The 20,046-nt window shown below is 50.6% G+C and overlaps 1 protein-coding gene across 4 annotated transcripts in view; it reads left to right on the forward strand.

Moving 5' to 3' along the window:
* The window catches only part of DLGAP4 (DLG associated protein 4), an 82,396-nt gene that overhangs the window by 42,329 nt on the left and 20,021 nt on the right, over positions 1–20,046 (forward strand). For 2 of the 4 annotated variants that reach the window (XM_028118783.2, XM_028118785.2), the window contains 3 exons: positions 8,001–8,362; positions 10,894–10,982; positions 11,533–11,945. In XM_028118783.2, coding sequence (XP_027974584.1) covers positions 8,001–8,362; positions 10,894–10,982; positions 11,533–11,945 — 864 coding nt within the window. Of the gene's footprint in view, positions 1–8,000; positions 8,363–10,567; positions 10,648–10,893; positions 10,983–11,532; positions 11,946–20,046 lie in introns of those variants that run through there. The other 2 variants (XM_028118784.2, XM_028118789.2) reach the window with 2 other exon arrangements.

The following is a 20,046-nucleotide window of genomic DNA, read 5'->3' on the forward strand; positions in this document are numbered from 1 at the left end:
AGGCCAGAGGACAGAAAGTGGCAACCTAGACCAGGCTGGTGGGGGTAGAAGCCAGTCTCTATAAAATGTGCTTTTGTGGGGGAGGGGCAGATGGAGGTGGATGGGAAGCGGGGGCATTCCCAGGCTTCTGGAGTGTGTAACTGAGTGCATGAGGTCCCCGCTCTCTGAGAGCAAGGCCATTGTGGGGGAGGAAGGGATTCAGATTCATTCTGGACACTCTCAGCTTGAGATGGCCTTGGCACTTCACGTGGAGCTGCCTGGTGCACTGGGCTATTAAGATAGGTGATCTGCCCTCCAGCTGCTGTCAGGTCTGGTGCTATAAAACCCTCTGACTGTAGGCCAGTTGGGAGGGACTTTATGAGGGATACTGCAGGTAGGAAGAAGATGCCTCTGTTCCTGACAGCCCCAGGAAGCCAAGGACACAGCCCTCAGGCCTCCTTGCCTCGGTCCCTGTCTTCCCTTCACCGGCAGCATTACCTCAGTCCTACTTGGCCAAGCCATGCCTTGCTCACAGAGGATCCCTTCACGTGAAAGCCCCACGTTTCCTTGCCACTGGGTGACTTGGGTCTCCAGGAGGTGATCACTCTCTCCTTGATCCAGAAACCATGGTAATAGTAGTTGCAGGGGCCCCGCCCAGGATTATAAAGCTTCCAATCTGTCATCTCTTTGGCTCCTACTCAGGGCATATTGGGTATCACACCCCATTTTCTGGGTGAAATCATTGATGTGCCCAAGGGTCATGTGGAGGCAGCACCCTTGATGCAGTGGGTGGGAGGCATAGGGTAGTAGCCTTCCGGCAGCCCAGGTTTAAGTCCCAGCCCCAACACTGCCTCTCTGGGAGGTGAGCTAGGGCGTTGTTCCGCCCCTCTGAGCCTCATCTGTAAACTGGAACAGTGGCAGACCTACCTCGCATGCACCCATTTTAAGGATTCAGTTGGCTGGAGTGCAATCCATTCTCCTTATTTGCAGTAGTTACATTCATGAAGTGTGACAAACACTGAATTAGTGAATGCGTTCTGAATCATGGCTCCTGGGGGAAATCGAGGCCCTGCAAGACGTTGGTCTCATTTCCACCAACTAATCAATACATAACCTTGTTTTCTGTGTCTTTCTGTTTAAAAATAATATACTGATGGTTTATTAACATTGAATTGGCCAGTAGCGCTATGACTCATGCCTGCACAAGGCTTGTTGGATACCTATTTTCTCCATAGGCATGTCACTGCCTTCAGTGCTATGGAGAAATCACCAACAGAAAGAATAAAAATGTGAAAAACATACTCCTAAATAGACCAGGAAAAGCACACTGGTTTACAGTAGGAGAGCTGAAACAAGGCAGGGTGTCCCCTTGTTCAAGCTTAGCTAAGAAAGTGTGCACTGGGTGGGTGGCTCCGCTTCCCTGTGCGTATCTGGCAGTGACCACAAAAACCCCGTGAGTGTTGGTTTCGGAGTTACAAACAAATGTTATCAAATAGGTGAATTCGGATAGAGAGTCCCGAGTCATGGGGACTGACTGTGTATGAAGCCCCTGCTCAGGCCTGGCCCAGCCAGTGCTCGGTAAGGGCCACTGTTGGCATCGGAACACTACGAACGGGAGCGCATCCTGGTTTCTGGACCGGACTCCATGAATGGGGCCGGGGCTCCCTGAGCTTTGTTGCTTTGTCTTCCCCAGTGTGCCACGTTTGTGACCTCTTGGCTCCTATGCACATTGGGGTCCAAGGCAGGTGTCGTTTCTGGAGGCCCTGAAGGCCCCCACTGAAAGGTTTGTTCTAAGTCCACTGGGTGAGTTGTGGCACCATGGAAAGGTTTCAGACTAAGCCATGATGTGGTTGCATTTCTCAAGTGGCCGACCAAGGTGGAGGAGGGACTGGAAAGGCAGCACAGGAGGTTGGGGGCCAGGGAGAAGCAGTCTGGGTGTTCTAGGGGAGGCTGGCTCTAGATCAAGGGGACAAGGAATGGATGGGAGAGGCAGTTAGGAAGCACCTGGTCCTGGGGAGTGGTGGAGGCTTCCCAGGAGGACGTTGGGGTAAGAGGTGCTGCCAGGCGCTCTCGCTGGAGTTTGGAATTAAAGTTTGACGTTGCGAGCTCTGAAGGCACAGCGAAGGAGGTAGCTTCCAGACCGACACAGTGGGACCGTGGGGTCACGTGGGCTCAGCAGGAATGTGGCTCTGAGAGGGCAGTCTGTCTCTGATCCTGACCTTGCTGCTCGGGATTACTTCCCAACTTCCCCTGTTTCGGGAGAAGAAACAGAGGGATGAAGGGAGGCCTTTGAGGCTGGTAGGTGGAAGCCTTGAGCTGTTTTTCCCATAGCACCCAAATGGGCTGCCCCGTTGAGCTGCGTCATTTGACAGGTTGCTCACTGGTGAGAGAGGGCAGGGATCCCATAGGCCCTCAGCCCTTCCTCTGACAAGCCCTTTCCTCAGCCTGGCAGGGCCAGCAAAGGGAGTTAAGGCAGCTCTGGCTCTGAGGCCAGCGCTGTCTGTCCTCACGGGGCTGGACGTGGGCCCCACGGCCTCTTGTCAGGCCCGCTGCAGTGGCTCCCACGCTGTCTGGGGCCCCCTGCACCCGCTGTTCTTCAGGAGTCTAGGCCTCTTCTTCAGCTCCCCCGCCAAGCTTGGGCCCCCGGTTGCCAGCGGCAGGAGGGCCATGCTGGGCCTCCAAGGCACTTGTAGGGGGCTGCCTGCCCGGGGTGGCTGCGTCTGTATCTCTGGGGAGACGGAGTCACATCCAGTCTGCTGAGTGTCTAAAGCTCTATTTGGTCATCTTGTTACACGTTGACTTAAAAAAAAAAATGCAGAAATAAATTCATTCTGACCTATAGAGTTTGCTGGATAAGATCTTGAAGCAGAAGGCAGAAATGAGACAAAGGGAGCTTCTACTTAGAAGAAGCAAGGACTTGTGTGCTGTAGGGCAGGGAGGCTGGGCTGGATGTCTGGGGCCGGGGGCAGACTGCACGGAGGAGGCCTTGCACAACCGGCTCCTGTATGAGCCTGGGCTTGACAGACTGGCTGGGCCGAGATGGGGGCAGGGAAGCATGCAGCTCCTGGGGTGGGCGGGGGGCGGGAGGGCCTCCGGGTGCACACTGCTGTGGCTCAGCTGGAGGCATGTTCACTCTCTAGCTTCCTAGGCAAATCTGAAAGTTTTCCAGAGTGAATGGACAAAAAAGTTGGACCCACGTGTCATGTTGTTATAATAAATTGTGGCACAAAGAATGTCTCCCCTGGGCAGGGAGGGCCACAGTCCCATCCTGGAGGATGCAGTGCTTGCCAGGTCCAACACCTTGGGTCTCTGGGGGCACTTGTGCCCCTTTAAAGTTTAACTGGCAAATGATGATTGTGCTGGATCCTGGGCTGGGTCCTGGGCTGGTGACATGCATGGGACACACAGTCGGGCACGGCCATAGCCCTGAGTGTTCCAGTTGATCCACAGAGAAATGAGAGGGGCAGACTGCCTGGGCCAGCAAGAGCTTGGGGCGGAGGGACTGGCTGAAGGACCCGCAAAGGGATTCTGGTAGGCCAAGTGCATGTGCAAAGGCTTGGGTGCATGCAGAGTGTGGTGTGTTTGGAAAAGCGTACATTCGGTTCTCTGAAGTTGGAAGGGCCGTGCTAAGGGGGTGGGAGGACAGGAGATGAAGCTGCAGAGATGGGTGGTCAGTTGGAACCAGGCTTTAGAAAGGGCTCCCAGTAGGAGAGGAGACAAGAAGCTTACATACTCCAGTGTTGGGAGCCTTCGCTAAAGCTACATGATCTTGACTTGGGGCAACTAACGGGTTTTTATAGCAGGGATGAGGTTCATTTTCTCATTCGACAAATATTATTGAGAGCTTTCTGAAAAGCCTGAGGTAGTACCCTGGGCCTGGGATATGACCTGCTGTGCCAAGACAGACAGAGTTCCCCCCAACAGCCCCAAGCCTATAACCATCAACAAATAAATGCCTAAATGAGCGGATGACAAATGTGACAGGGGCTCTGACAGAGATGCTGGCTGAGTAGAGTAGAGGGCAGTCAGAGGAGACCTCTCTGAAGAAGGGACACTGGAAGCGTGAGGAGTGGGGACTTTCCAGGTAGAAGGAGCAGCGTGTGTAATAGCCCCACGCTGGGAAGAAGGGCAGTGGGGGCAAGGAACACAGAATGGCCGGAGTGTCCAGTCCTGGGCCTGTTTTTCATCCTCCTGCCCTGGGGATAGACAGTGCTCAGAGCTGAGGGATGCCTGCCACCCAGGGAGCCCCCCAAGGCCCTGAAATCCTCCCTCTTAGTCACACCACTTATCTGGCTGTGACTTGTGCCCCAGGAGACAGAAAATCCTAGATAACTTCACCTTTCCTCTTATCACATCTTAGCCATGTGGCCTGGCCCCTTGCTAGTTCACTTTCCCTCTGAGCGTGTGTCAGCAGGACTCTGGACCTGGACAACCCTGAGCGAGAGGCTGGAGGGTTAGTCTTCTTTCTGGGCACCCCCACTGTCTCCTGACGGGGATACCTCTTCCGCATAGGTCACTGCACACACTAGCTCCTTTAGGCCAGTGATAGCACCACCCCACAGATGGGGACAAGGACCGTGATGAGTCCCACAGCCTCAGCCAGGCTTAGAACCCAGTTCTTGCTCTGCTGGGTGCTGTTGGCCATTGGCTTCAGCAAACTGCTCTTAATGTCTAGCTTGTGCAGGAAAACTTCCCCAGGGTTGGTCAGAGAACCAGCCCAGCCTCTCTGACCAGTGACCCCAAGGGTAGCTCACCACCCCCCACCGCCACTCCAGGTCTGGCTCACTCTGTACCAGAAACTAGTAGGAGCCATGTCAGCCCTGGGCCTGAGCCTTACTCTCTGTGATGTAGCCTCTGTAATCCCTTCCTGTGGCTACCAAATTAGTATAAGACAGAGCTGGGATCTGAACTCCGGCTTGTCTGGCTCCTTACCATCAAAGGAATGACTCTCAAATGGTAGAATTTCAGGCAGTGGAGAGAAGGGATTTAGAGCAGGAATCTCTCCTATCCTTGAATGAGAACCAATAGGAAAATGCTTTGAGTGTCAAGGGCCGTGTGAATATGGTGTGCTACCACCTGGGTTAGAACTCCTCCCCACCCACTGAACAGATGGGGGTACTGGAAAGTCCAGAGTGGGCCAGAGACTTCCATGAGTAATTGCCAGGGCCTCTGCCTTTAGTCTAGGCCCTTCCTCCTCCAGCAGTCCGATCTCAGCTTGGGCATGCCCCCAGCAGACGGGCTCCAGAATCTAGCAGGATACTGCGGGGCACAGTGATCAGTGCAGCCCCGTCCTAGCAGGGAGGGGCCTAAAGCTGGGTTAGCAGAGTGAGAGAGGCTGCGCAGCTGAACGGATGCTGGTTGCCACTTGCTGTGAGCAGCTCTGGGTAAGTTATCTGACCTTTCTGAACCTCACATGCCCCATCTGTAAAGTGGGCACAATCCTGTCCCCGCCTCACAGGGTCACTATGAGGTTTAAATTACAAAGCCATAAAGCTGCTGAGTACAGCTCAGTGAATGACCCAGCTTGGGGCTGAGCCTGTGCCTCATGGCCAGCTGAACACAGGAGCCCCTCTTCCCCGAGCAGGCCCATCCCTTCTCCCGTCAGGCAGTGCATGGAAGGGTCATGCTCCTGTTGACCACAGCCCCACCTCCTCCCTGCCCTGCCTGTCTTCTTCTGCCCATGGGCCGCCCTTCTCAGGCTGAGAGTGTGTCTGGACGGATCCCTCCCTCAAGACCTCAGCAGGACTGGGAAATTCTGAGCAGAATGGGAACTGAGTGCTCCTGGCTCAGAGCTCCCAGAGCTCTTCGTCACCTCCAGACTCAGACTTGAGGCCCGGCTCCCAGGCTCTTCCACTGTGGCCTCTGTTACCGTTCAAGCACTCCTTTCATGACCGATTCTCTGCTGATGAGACTCCTAGCTTTCCTGGAGTCTATACAGGGCCTGGCCTAACCCATTTGTCGGATGAACCGACTGATGGAAGGGCTTTTTAAATTAAATTTTTTATTTTTAGGTAATTGCAATGTACATACAGTTTTAAGAAATAATAAGAGGATCCGATCTACTCTTTTCCCAGTTTCCCTCAATGGTATAATCTTGTAAAACTAATATAATATCATAACCAGAATATTGACGTAGATACCAGCCAGCCGGTCTCACTCAGACTCCACCATTTTCCCTTTACTCGCTTTGTGTCCAGTGCTGTGTGCGTTCATGTGTCCACCGCCTGTCCCCACTTCTTAGCACACGGAGAATCCTTGCCACCCTTTTATAGCCACACCCATGTCCCTCCCAGCCTCTGCATCACCCTCTCCCCTTCGTCTCCCCACCAACCAATAATCTGCTTCCCATCTCTTGTAGTCATGCTGAATAGTATGTACCTTTTTGAGATTGCTTTTTTTCACTTGGCATAATTCACTTGCGATTCATCCAAGTTGTTGCTTATATCAGTAGCTGGTTCCTTTTTATTGCTCAGTAGTATTCCAGTCTGGATGTGCCACAGGTTGTCAAACCAGTCACTGAAGCGCATCTAGGTTGTTTCTAGTTTTTGGCTAGGACAGATAAAGCTACCATGAACACTCATGTAGGAGTTCTTTTGTGAATATGTCCCCATTTCTGTGGGATAAGTAAATGCCCAAGAGTGCAATTGCTGGATTGTATGATTAGTGCATATTTAGCTTTAAAGGAAACTGCCGAGGGGCTCCTGGCTGGCTCAGTCAGTAGAGCGTGTGACTCTTGATCTCCGGGTTGTGAGTTTGAGAGCCCCTAAGTAATAGAGATTCTTAAAAATAAATAAAATCTTCAAAAGAAAGAAACTGCCAAACCATTTTCCAGGGTGGTGGTACCATCTCGCATTCCCAGCAGCAATGTATGAGTGATTCCGTTTCCCCACATCCCCACCAGCACTTAAGTGTTGTCACTGTTTTGTAATTTAGCCATTCTGATAGGGCTGGGTAGTGATTCTCACAGCGGTGGACGGATTCTGCTGTGCCTTGCTGGTGGCCCCTGCGGCACCGGGCCTGGTTTTGTGGGTTTCCGCTGGGCCATCAGCATCACCCTGATCAGTAGCCCCTTGAAGGCAGAGCTTAAAGTCACTCAGGTAGAGGTTTGTTTTAATCCTCATGGGGGAAAGGGCATTTGGAATTAAGATGCTGAGAAAAGCTGTCAGGTCTGACCCAGCCCCTCACAGCAAGTGGCGACTGCTGTTTGAACAGCACCTTCTGTTTCAGACAAAAAGTTGGGCATTTAATAAGAGGCCAGCTGTGGGTCTTCAGCGTTCTGTGCCCCTGCTGTGGGCCAGCCCCAGGCCAGATGCGTTAATTACATCTGGAATTCAGAGATGACCCCAACTCCCACCCATGGTAGGTCCTGGTTCCCTGAATCATGGGGAGAGTGGGGAATTGGACCAGGTACGGTGGAGTCTTGAGGGAGGCCGACTGGTGTATGGGGTTTCCACATAACTTGGGCAGGGGATAGCAAGATGGGGGTAGGGTTAGCTGGACCCTGAAGGAGGTGTTGGCCTTTGACCAAACCGAGAGGGCGCGTCCAAGCAGAGGGAAGGTAGAGGAGGAAAAGTCCAGGGGGAGCAGTAGGTCTCTCAGTGAGCTTTAGGAAGCAAGGTTAACATTGCTTAGCATTCTTGCGCTCTACTCTGCTGTCACTGTCTCCCCTCGCACTGGGTCAGGCTCTGTCACAGCCTGTGGCACCATGAACTTTATCATCTAGCCCATGTCCCAGCTGGAAAATACCTTTGTATGGGACTACGAGGTGGAGGATGTCTTTAGTCCATGTTGGCATCCCCAGCTAGACTTGGCCTTGGGCTAGTAGGAGGGTAGGCAGGGCCTGTGTCTGTCTGTCTTGGTCATTGCTGTCAGCTCCCCCCCACTCTCCTGCTCCAGAAATCCTCCTTGAGGGAACAGCTGAGGCCAGAGCTAGGGCCTGTCAGGTGGGTTCTCGAACCTGGAAGGGTTTCGCGAGGGTTGGGACCTTACCTTCTCCCTGTTCTCCTCTCCCCTCTCTGCAGGTTCATCATGCCTAGTGGCGTATAAGAAGACCCCACCACCAGTCCCTCCACGTACCACGTCAAAGCCCTTCATCTCTGTCACGGTCCAGAGCAGTACTGAGTCTGCCCAGGACACCTACCTGGACAGCCAGGACCACAAGAGTGAGGTGACAAGCCAGTCGGGCCTGAGCAACTCATCGGACAGCCTGGACAGCAGTACTCGACCGCCCAGTGTGACACGGGGCGGAGTCACCCCAGCCCCTGAGGCTCCTGAGCCACCCCCAAAACATGCAGCTCTGAAGAGTGAACAAGGGACGCTGACCAGCTCTGAATCCCACCCTGAGGCCATCCCCAAAAGGAAACTGTCATCTATAGGAATACAAGTAGGGGTCCCTTTCACACTCTTACGTCCTCAGCCCACTCTGCACCTACCTGTGTGTAATTACATCTGGTGGAGGCCCACACGGGCTCTGGGGCAAAGTGGTTTGTCTGTATTTGGGGGGGGGGTTGGCTCCAAGTGGCCAAACCAAATTCCATGCATAGCCACGCCTTCCTTGCATTCGCCCACTCCTTTGGCAGTCTGCAGCTGTGGGCATGTGGCCCTGCTCCTCCAATGGGCTGTCCCAGTGAATGTAGTTACACTCAGCCAGCCATCTCCTGTCCACTGTTCACCTGTCCACCGTCTGTCTGTCCACTCTACCCTTTGCCCTGCCAGCCGACTCGTGGGAGGTGGGACTGGCCTAACAGTTCTCTAATCCAAGGTCAGCTCGGGTGCGGAGGCCACAGCCCCGCTTGGCGGCGGGAGCAGCATGGAGCCTAGACGCCGATGGGCCTGGGGCCCGGGACTCAGAGCCCTTGAGCCATGGGGGTTACTTGAGGGAAACTTTACCCAGAGCCCCCTCGGGCCCTGGGGACAGGTAGGTGGCTCGAGGCACCAGGCCCATGTCAAATTGAGAAGTGTGATGCTGGTCCCGATGCCTCCCTCCACGGGAAAGGATCCAGGCAGATATTTCCCTGGGACCGAGTGGCCAAAGCCAGCAGACCCTCCTAGAAGCCAAACTCACTATCCACCCATGGCCGCAGCACGCGGTGGGACAGGGCACACCAGCCTCCCCTCCCCTGCTTCACTGCGCCTCCTGCATGCACCAGACAGCAGTAATCTGTTTTCTGGCAGCCGAGCTGGGGCACCTGGAGCCCTGCGTCACAGGAGTCAAGAGTTGCTCTGAGTCCAGAGTGAGAGGACTCTCCCTGCTCTGGCCAGACCTCAGACTAAAGCGGACCACACTCAGGGCAGGGAGGAAGGGAGGGCAGCTGCGGTGAGCCTTGAGCTTGGGGAAGGTGGAGCCCTCAGGGAGGTCAAGCTGGTGTGTGTTGTGGCTTAGGGCTGCAAGGGCTCCCCATTTCCCCAGCCGCCCCTGAGCAACCGGATGTGGCCGAGTGGATGGCAGAGTGCTAGAATGCCCGAGGAACTTGAGACACGAGGAAGACCACATGGCTCTGACCACAGAAGGCTCACTAGCCAATTTCTTGCACTGGCCTGAATTATTTTCCCCCTAAGAGGCAACTTGGGGCTTGAGTTTCCCCACAAATACAGGAACAGAGTTGTCTGGGAGACTAATGGTTTCTGGGCTCCTCCTTAAGGAGTCCAGCCCCCGCCCTGTGAAGCTGCTCCAAGAGGGATTCTTAGGGACATCAGAATAGCCTAGTCTCTTGGCCTTGACCACTGAGGGTCATGGTTTGGGCAGCCCCACCCTCTCCTTGGCCAAACCAGAGGCTCCTGTCTTTTCAGAAGATCTGACCTAGGCTCACCGTTGGTTCCTTTCATCTAGAAATTCACATGGGGTTGAGGATCCTAGCTCTTGGGACCATCCTGGGCTTTCCCCTTCCTGGGATTCACCCCCACCCCTGTGCCGAGCTCTTGTCACGGCTCTTTGAAATCCGTGATGCTGCACTTCCCAAGTGAACTCTTGTTGCAGGAGAAATGCAGCTGCGTCCCCATGGCGAGGAGCCTGGCGCCCAGCCTCTGCCCCAGAAAGCCTTGCAGCCCCCCTTCCACATCTGTGAAGACAAGGGACTGGGAGTCCCCAATTTCCAGGGATGCTCTGACAACCCTCATCCCACCCCTTGGTACCTCAAGCCCTAGGTCAGGTGTGGGTTCTCTCTCATTCATGAGCAGTGACGGAAGGGCATGACTGCTGCCGGGTTTCTTTCCACTTCACAGGAGTGTAGGAAAAGTGCTAGCTTTTGAGTTAGCTGGCCCTGGTCCTTCCTACTGCTCCCCAGGCCCACCCACGGCTGAAGGTCACCTCGGCCATCCAGGCCCAGGGACGGCATCCCAGAGTGTCCTGGGGCTTCACTGTATCACCTTGGGGCAGTTTCCAAATCCAGAACTGCTGTCCAAGGTTTGGCCCTGAGACAAGCGCCTCCAGCCTGCCCTTCAGCGGCAGTGTTGGGGGAGCCATCCTTGCCTCGAGACAGCCCCCAGCTTCGACTACACCAGATAACGGCTGTGGCTTTGTGTGTGTGTGTGTGTGTTTTCTTTCTCTCTCGTCGTCCTTCTTTTTTTTTCTTCTCTGATGCGTGTAAAGGAGAGGACTAGAAGGAACGGTTCCCACCTCTCGGAGGACAACGGACCCAAAGCAATCGATGTGATGGCACCCTCCTCAGAGTAGGGAAAGCCAGTCATCTCCACTCCATCCCCCCTTCCCGCCCACCTGCCCGCCCGCCTCCGCGCGAATGAGCAGTGCCCGGCTTCACTGGGTCCGGCCTCGGGCCCATGTGCAGTGTCCGCATGCCTTGTGTCTGTCTGTCCTTCTGCGTCGTCCCACTAATGTGAATTTCAGCAGCAAGTGTGGTGTTTGTTTTTTATTTTTGTCTTTGTCTCCGTGCGTTGCTGTCGTTGTCCTTCAATAAGGTTGACTGCATTCAGCCAGTGCCAAAAGAGGAGCCCAGTCCCGCTACCAAATTCCAGTCCATCGGGGTTCAGGTAGAGGACGACTGGCGGTAAGTCGCACAGAGGTGGTGGCTGCTTCTCCCCCTCCTCTCCCTCCCTCTGCTCTCACCTCTCCTGCGCCTTCTCCTCCTGCTCTCCCTAACCCACTTCTCCTTGCTGGATTTCTAATAACCAAGCTGGGTTTGGGGTTTGGGCAGTGGCCCAGGCATGGGAGGCTGGGCAGGCAGGTGGGTGGGCCAGTGAGCGCTTGCTCTGCGAGATTAATAAGCCCTCAGGGGGCCGAGGCCAGCAGAGACATGGCCCAGCACCCCGATGTTGGTGGGCTTCCTGGCCCCACTGCAGTAAACAGGCAACCTTATGACCTTGTCCATGTGTGTGTGTGCGCGTGCGCGTGTGGGCGCGGACGGGTGGGGCAAGGGCTGAGCAGAGAATGAGACGGGGGGCTGTGGGACCCGCTTCAGGCGCATGGTGAGCAGACGATGCATCCGTTTCTCTGTCTCCCGTGTGTCCGGGTTGGGGTGGCCTCTGGTCCCTGGCCCTCCTGGTGACTCACCTTTTCCTGTCCCCGCCCCACTTCACCCCCCCCCTCCCACCCCCTAGAAGCAGCGCCCCTTCTCACAGCATGTCCTCCCGACGGGACACCGACTCAGATACCCAGGATGCCAATGACTCAAGCTGTAAGTCATCTGAGAGGAGCCTCCCGGACTGTACCCCACACCCCAACTCCATCAGCATCGATGCCGGCCCTCGGCAGGCCCCCAAGATTGCCCAGATCAAGCGCAACCTCTCCTATGGAGACAACAGCGACCCTGCCCTAGAGGCATCCTCGCTGCCCCCACCCGACCCCTGGCTCGAGACCTCCTCCAGCTCCCCGGCAGAGCCAGTGCAGCCGGGCGCCTGCCGCCGGGACGGCTTCTGGTTCCTGAAGCTCCTGCAGGCAGAAACGGAGCGGCTGGAGGGCTGGTGCTGCCAGATGGACAAGGAGACCAAAGAGAACAACCTCTCCGAAGAAGGTGAGTGCCGCAGGGACGGCCTCCGGGCTGGAGAGAAGGGGGCCCGGCTCGTGCCTCAGGTTCCCTGCTGGAGTCGGCTGTGAGCTCACCTCCTGTTTCCCTTCTTTCTGCCATCTCTCTACCTAACCTAACCTTTCTCCGGGAAGGATTTATGGCAGCAGCTGCTGGGGGCACAGGCTGTGTGGGCTCAGCCACACCTGGGCGGGGATGCTGCTCTTCCCTTCCTCGTGAAGCGACCATAGTCACGTGCCTCCCAGCCTCAGTTTGTTCTGTGTAACAGAGAGGTAGATACTCCTGCCCTCCAACTGTGTGAGCGTTTGTGAGGATGGAAGGTGGCCATGCGTGGCAGGGCCCGAAGAAGTGGCTGACATGGAGACAGCTGGTACCATACTTATGCCTTCAGCAGCTCCTTACTGAGCACCTACCATATGCCCAGCCCCAGGGATCTAACCTCAGGCCTCAGCAGGGTGTGAGGAACTGTGAACAGATGACACAGAAGCCAGCTACTCCGCCACTTCTGTTACTATCTGTACCGTGCCCATTTCAAAAAATTCCCTTGAGAAATGAGTCCCAGAAAGAGCTAAAATTACGCGGGGAGCCTAGATTCACAGGTGGTTGATAACCTCCAGGCCACGGCCCCAGGGGCCACAGCTCATCCTCAGTCTCAGTGAGGGCCCTCTCCAGAGAACATGCAGGAAGGACAGGTCTCCAGAGTATCCAGAAGGGATGGAGCCAGCATCCCACTGACCCCAGATGGCATGGGGCCTGAGGAGAGCCCCCTTGGATGGGTCCGTATCCACGGACCTTTAGGCAGGTGTCCCAGCTTTGATGTCACATGCTGCTGCGCAGAGAACAGTCATAAGAACTTTCCACAGTGAGAGTATTTAACAAGTCAGAATGGAGGCAAGGCCCAGAGAAGGCAATGAAAGCCTTCAAACAGGAACCAGGTAGCCCACTACCCGGCCCCCACCTTCCCTGCTTGCAGCTCTTGGCAGCTGTGCGTTCTGGTATTTTATTTCCTCTCAAATTCATCATCATGTATTGATTTCCTGCTCCAAGAGATGAGCAGTTAGCTCTGTCACGTCTGCCTCCTGTCCCACCCTCCATGTGGGACGTCACCATTTGGGGTTAAATACCACCAGTAGTTCTGAGCACCGTGAGCATGGAAATACTGTTCACTGCAGAGCCTAATACTGTATGGTGATTTCATTTCCTTTTCCACATTTTATTTTTCCTAAAATGAATGATTGCCTCATCTTTTTTATACCCGTTTTCTAAGCTCTTGTTACTATCTCACACGTTCCACCAGATCTGCCAGCCTGCATCTGTGTTATTTCCCAGATCTGCACACGTATCAGATAACCTCATGATTTCATATTTTTCCTGGTGCCCTCTCGTTCTCTCTTCTCATCTGGCCGGATTACTCTCTCGGCCTGCTGCCTGGCTGCTGTCCAGAGACTTCCCTTTCCATCACCTGGGACTGCCCTTGGCCACTGTCCCATGGTGGACACCCCGCTTTCCAGACCAGTGGCCTTCTGCTTTCTTGGCTGTCGTCCCTCATTTTGCTGCCACACACCTTCAGTTCAAGATAAATTTTTGGAAACTGCGTATCTTTATTCAGACCTCGCATGGTTGGGCTGGGTGTAAAGTTGAAAATAATAAATTATATATGTAAATGTGTAAGTTTATAGGTGTATACATTATACATAACCTACATCTGTAACCTATATATATACACACACACAAACACACCTATAAACATAAAGTTGAAAATCATTTCCCCTCAGAATCTTCAAGGCTATATTGTGTTTAGCTTCCTTTACTTGTACTGGAAAGTTTGATGCATTCCACCTCTCAGGCCTTTGTGGTTTTTTATTGGCAGAAGCTGTTAGGCTCCTCACTTGACCTCTCTTGTGAATTCCGCAGTGCCATGCCGCGTAGGGCTTTGTTCGTGTGCTAGCAGCGGATAGGCCCTTTCTAGGTGGAGACGCAGGTCTTTTGTTTCTGACAAATAGCCTTGCATTAACTTTCTTTTAAAGATTTTATTTACTGATTTGAGGGAGAGTACAAGTGAGAGCACAAGCAGGGGGAGTGGGAGAGGGAGAAGCAGGCTCCCCGCTGAGCAGGGAGCCCGACGCGGGACTCAATCTCAGGACCCTGGGATCATGACCTGAGCTAAAGGCAGATGTTTAACCGACTGAGCCACCCAGGTGCTCTGCCTCGCATTTACTTTTAAAAATAATTTCCTCACTTGCATTTGTTCTGTTCTCTTTCCGAGATCCCCATTGCTCAGATGTGGGACCTGCCGGCTGGAGCCTCAGCCTCTCATCTTTTCTTCCTTCTATCTTTCAGTTGTCTTTCTGGAAGCCTTTCTTTTTCTTTCCTTTTTTTCACGCTGTAACAGCTTTATTGATCTGATTCACATGCCATGAAATTCACCCTTTTAAAGTGTGTACCGTTCAGTGGCAGCTAGTACACTCACAGTGTTGTTCAAGCTCACAGTGTTGTTCAACCCTCACTACTGATTTCATTTTCAACGCTCCAAAAAGAAACCCTGTAACTATTAGTAGTCGCTCCTCATTCCCCCCTCCTCCTCAGCTCTTAGCAACCATGAATTCCATCTCTGCTATTCTGGATACTTATACAAATGGTGGTCTTTTGTGTCTGGCTTCTTTCATTTTGCGTAATGTTCCCAAGGTCCATCCAAGTTGTAGCGTCTATGAGCACGTCCTTCCTTCTGCTGTTATGGGTATACTTCACTAGTATCGGTAACACTGCTGTTGAACACGTGTGTGTGTGTGTGTGTGTGTGTGTGTGTGTGTGTATTATGTTCATTTCTTTTGGATACATGCCTAGGAGTAAAAGTGCTGGATCATATGGTAACTCTGTGTTTAACGCTCTGAGGAACGTGCCAAACAATTGTCCACAGTGGCTGCACCATTTAACATTCCCACCAGTGGAATATGAGGATTCTCATTTCTCCACATCTTCACCAATGCTTGCAATTATTGGTCTTTTTGAATCTAGCCATCCTAGTGGACATGAAGTAGTATCTCCTTGTGGTTTTAATTTGCATCTCCAAGATGGCTAATAATGTCAAGCATCTTTGCATATACCTGTTGGCTATTTTTACATTTTTGTTGGAGAAATCTGTGGAGATTGGGAGGTTTTTTTTTACTTTATCTCCAAACTCTGTCCATCAAATGTTTACTATGGCCATCCATATAAGAGGTCGTCCTTCCTCTGTTCCTTTTTCATGATTTTTTTTTAAAACATGGACGAAGCCAGTTTTGTTTTTTTTTTTTAAGATTTTATTTATTTGACAGGGAGAGAAGAGAGGGAGAGAGCACGAGCAGGGGGAGCGGCAGAGGGAGAGGGAGAAGCAGGCTCCCCACTGAACAGGAAGCCTGATGAGGGACTCAATCCCAGGGTCATGACCTGAGTGGAAGGCAGACGCTCAACGATCTGAGCCACCAAGGCACCCCTTGTCCATTTGTTAACTGGGTTGTCTTTTTGTTGTTGAGTTGCAAGAGTTCTTTATATGTTTTGAATAATGGACCCTTATTAAATATGTGATTTGCAAATACTTTCTCCATTCTATAAGTTGCCCTTTCATTTTCTTGATAGTATCATTTGATACACGGTAGTTTTTTTATTTTTTTAAAAGATTTTATTTATTCATTTGAGAGAAGAGAGAGAGTATGCGCAAGAGAGAGCACGAGCAGGGGAGGGGCAGAGGGAGAGGGAGAAACAGACTCCCCAATGAGCAGGGAGGCTGATGCAATGCAACGCGGGGCTCAATCTCAGGACCCCGAGATCATGACCTGAGCCCAAGGCAGACACTTAACTGACTGAGCCACTGAGGTGCCCCTGTACATGGTAGGGCTAAACTATCTAGTTTTCTTTCACTGCTGTGCTTTTACTTATTTTTAAAGTTGTGAACATATAGTAATTTAATAAAAATTAAAATTAGGGGGGTGCCTGGGTGGCTCAGTTGGTTAAGTGTCTGCCTTTGCCTCAGGTCATGATCCCAGCATCTGGGATCAAGCCCCACATTGGGCTCCTTGCTCAGTGGGGAGCTTGCTTCTCCTTCTTCCTCTGCCTGCCGCTCCCCCTGCTGGTGCTCTCTCTGTCAAATAAATGAATAAAATCTTTTTAAAAAATTAAAATTAGGATAAAAACATCAAGGCACTGAGAAACTGGCAGCTCTGTGTGGGCAGGGCTTGTTGAAAGGTAGGTTTTTGTGGATACCTCAAAAAATTGGCTTTAAATCACATATAGTAGAAATTATATCACAATAACAAAGGAAACCAATTATATTAATAGAGTCATCAAAATGTATACTTTTTTGTTAAGACATTAACACAATCTAGCAGTGAGTCTAATTACTATAATTTCCAAGTAGTGATGACAGTAAACATTATTTCAAGATAACTGTGACAGCTGTAATGTGATATGAAATTTTCTGTGATTTCTATTGGTGCCAAAGTGACAGGTACTGCTAACATTAAAGTGGTTTTATTGCCCATCTAAGTTTAAGGACATCCTGCTGGAGGGTGACAAACTGGCCCTTTCCTTAGGGAAAGACCTTTAAATGCCAGTACTCTTTCTTGGCAGTCCTACAAAATCTTCAGAGAAGAATCTTGTTACTCTAGGGGTCAATATTTTCTCTGATACTATCGCGTGTGTGGTTTTTTTTTTTTAAGATTTTATTTATTTATTTGACAGAGACAGAGAGAAGGAACACAAGCAGCAGGGGTGGGAGAGGGAGAAGCAGGCTTTCCGCGGAGCAGGGAGCCCGATGTGGGGCTCCATCCCAGGATCATGACCTGAGCCGAAGGCAGCCGCTTAACGACTGAGCCACCCAGGCGCCACTATCGCTTGTGTTTTAAAATTAATGATTTTGGGGATGCCTGGGTGGCTCAATTGGTTAAGCATTTGCCTTCGGCTCAGGTCATGATCCTGGGGTCCTGGGATCGAGCCCCGCATCGGGCTCCTTGCTCAGTGGGGAGTCTGCTTCTCCCTCTCCCTCTGCCTGCCACTCTCCCTGCTTGTGCTCGCTCTCCCTCTCTGACGAATAAATAAATAAAATCTTTAAAAAGAAAAATTAATGATTTTGTGGGGCACCTGGCTGGCTCAGTCGGTAGAGCATGCAACTCTTGATCTTGGGGTTTTGAGTTTGAGCCCCACACTGGGTGTAGAGATTGCTTAAAAATAGAATCTTTAAAAAAAAAATTGGGGCACCTGGGTGGCTCAGTCAGTTAAGCGACCAACTCTTGATTTCAGCTCAGGTCAGGATCTCAGGGTTGTGAGATTGAGCCCTGCATCAGGCTCTGTGCTCAGCAAAAGTCTGCTTGTACCTCTCCTTCCCTCTCTGCCCCTCCCCTTGCGTGGACATGTGCACACTCACTCTGTCTCAAAAAAAATAAATCTTAAAAAAATAAATAAAATGAATGACTTTTTTAATCACTAACTTTTTTTTAAAGATTTTATTTATTTGAGAGAGAGAGAATGAGAGAGAGAGAGAGCGCACATGAGAGGGGGAGGGTCAGAGGGAGAAGCAGACTCCCTGCTGAGCAGGGAGCCCGATGCGGGACTCGATCCCGGGACTCCAGGATCATGACCTGAGCCGAAGGCAGTCGCTTAACCAACTGAGCCACCCAGGCGCCCCTTTAATCACTAACTTTTAAATTTGATAGGTTCATATCAATCTTTTACACCCTTGATTTTTTTTTTGAATTTTTTACTGTGGCAAAATGTAACATCTTAACTGGTTTTGTTTTGTTTTTAAGATTTACCTGTTTACTTAGAGGGGATGCAGGGGAAGGGGCAGAGGGAGAGAGAGAATCTCAAGCAGACTCCCCACTGAGCAGAGTCCAACACAGGGCTCCATCTCACAACCCCAAGATCATGACTGGAGCTGAAATCAACAGTCGGATACTTAACCAACTGAGCCACCCAGGCGCCCTGTATCTTAACCGTTTTTAAAATGTTTTCAGTGGTATTAAATACATTCATATTGTTGTACAGCTGTCACCACCATCCATCCCCATAAACTTTTTATCTTGTAAAACTGAAACTCTACCCATTAACCAATAACCCCTCATTCTCCCTTCCTCCCCAGCCCCGGGCACCCATTATTATACTTTGTCTTTATGTTCCAGCTACTCCAAGTACCTCATAAAAGGTACTTCACACAGTATTTACCTTTTTGTGATTGGTTTGGCATTAACGTCCTCAAAGTTCTTCCATGTTATGGCATATCTCAGAACACCATTCCTTTTTATGACCGAACAACACTCCATTGTGTGTGTACACCACATTTGCTTGTCCTTTCATCTGTCAATAGACATTTGGATCGCTTCCACGTTTCAGCCGCTGTGAGTAATGCTGCTGTGAACGTGGGCGTACAAATACCTCTTCAAGTCCTTGTCTTTCGGTCCTTTTGGATTTATACCCAGAAGTGGAACTGCAGGATCGTATGGTAATTCTGTTTTTAGTTTTTTGAGGAACCACCAGTGTTTTTCACAGTCACTGTATCATTTTACACTCCCACCAGCAGTGCTCAAGGATTCCAGTTTCTCCATGTTCTTGCCAACACTTGTTTCCCATTTTCTTTCAGAGTAGCCATCCTAATGGGTGTGAGGTGGTATCTTATTATAGATTTGACTCACATTTCCCTAAGGATTAGTGATTCTGAGCATGTCTTCATGTGCTTGTTGGCCGTTCATATGTCTTCCTTCAAGAAATGTCTATGGAGGTCCTTTGCCCATTTTTAAGTCAGGTTGTTTGCTTTTTTGTTATTGAGTTTTAAGAGATATCTATATATATTCTAAATATTAATTCCTTACCCAGATATATGACTTGCAATATTTTCTCCCATTTTGAGGGTTATCTTTTTACTCTGTAGATGACTTTTGTAATGCACAAAATTTTACATTTTCATGAAGTCCAGTTTGTTTTTTCTTTTGTTACCTATGCTTTTCATGTCATAGCCAAGAAATCATTACAAATCCAATGTCTTGGGGCGCCTGGGTGGCTCAGTCATTAAGCGTCTGCCTTCAGCTCAGGTCATGATCCCAGGGTCCTGGGATCGAGCCCCGCATCGGGCTCCCCGCTCCACAGGAAGCCTGCTTCTCCCTCGCCCACTCCCCCTGCTTCTGTTCCCTCTCTTGCTTGTCTCTGTGAAATAAATAAATAAAATCTTAAAAAAAAAAAAAAAAAATCCAATGTCCTGAAGCTTTTCTGTTTTTTCTTCTAAGAGTTTTACTGTTGTAAAAAGGTCTTACATTCAGGTCCTTGATCCATTTTGAGTTAATTTTTGTAGATGGCATTAGGTGGGTCTAAGTTTTGCATGTGGATGTCCAGTTTTCCCAGCCCCATCTGTTGAAAGGACCATCCTTTCCCATTTGTCTTGGTACCCTTGTCAAAAATCATTTGACCGTATATGCAAGGGTTTATTTCAGGGCTATTTTATTCCATTGATCTATGTCTTTATGCCAACATCACACTGTTTTGATTTCTGTGGCTTTGTAGTAGGTTTTGAAATCACGATGTAGGAGTCCTCCCATTTTGTTCTTTTTCAAGATTGTTTTGCGTATTTGGGGTCCCCTGAGATTGCATATGACTTTTAGGATGGGTTTTTCTATTTTTGCAAAAACACACTGTTGGGATTTTTGAAAGGGACTGTATTCAATCTGTAGATGGCTTTGGGTAGTATTGATATTTTAACAATATTAAGTCTTAAACAGGGGGATGTACTTCTGTTTATTGCGTCTTCTTTGATTTCATTCAGCAGTGCTTTGTAGTTTCCATTGTACAAGCCTTTCTCCTCCTTGGTTAATTCTTAAATATTTTATACTATTTGATGCTATTGTAAATGGAATTGTTATTTCCTTTTCAGCTTATTCATCCTTAGCATATAGAAATGCAACTCATTTTTGTTAGCTTTGTATCCTGCTGCTTTGCTGAATTCACATAATAGTTCTGTGTGTGTGCGTGCATGTGTAATCTTTGGAGTTTTCTACATAGAATATCATATCTGTAAACAGATCATTTTACTTCTTCCTTTCCAATTTGGATGTCTTTTCTTTTCCTTGCC

Source organism: Eumetopias jubatus, unplaced genomic scaffold (assembly GCF_037043125.1).
Source record: "Eumetopias jubatus isolate StellerSeaLion01/CBP00866 unplaced genomic scaffold, mEumJub1_p1.0 scaffold_9, whole genome shotgun sequence".
Classification (NCBI taxonomy): domain Eukaryota; kingdom Metazoa; phylum Chordata; class Mammalia; order Carnivora; family Otariidae; genus Eumetopias; species Eumetopias jubatus.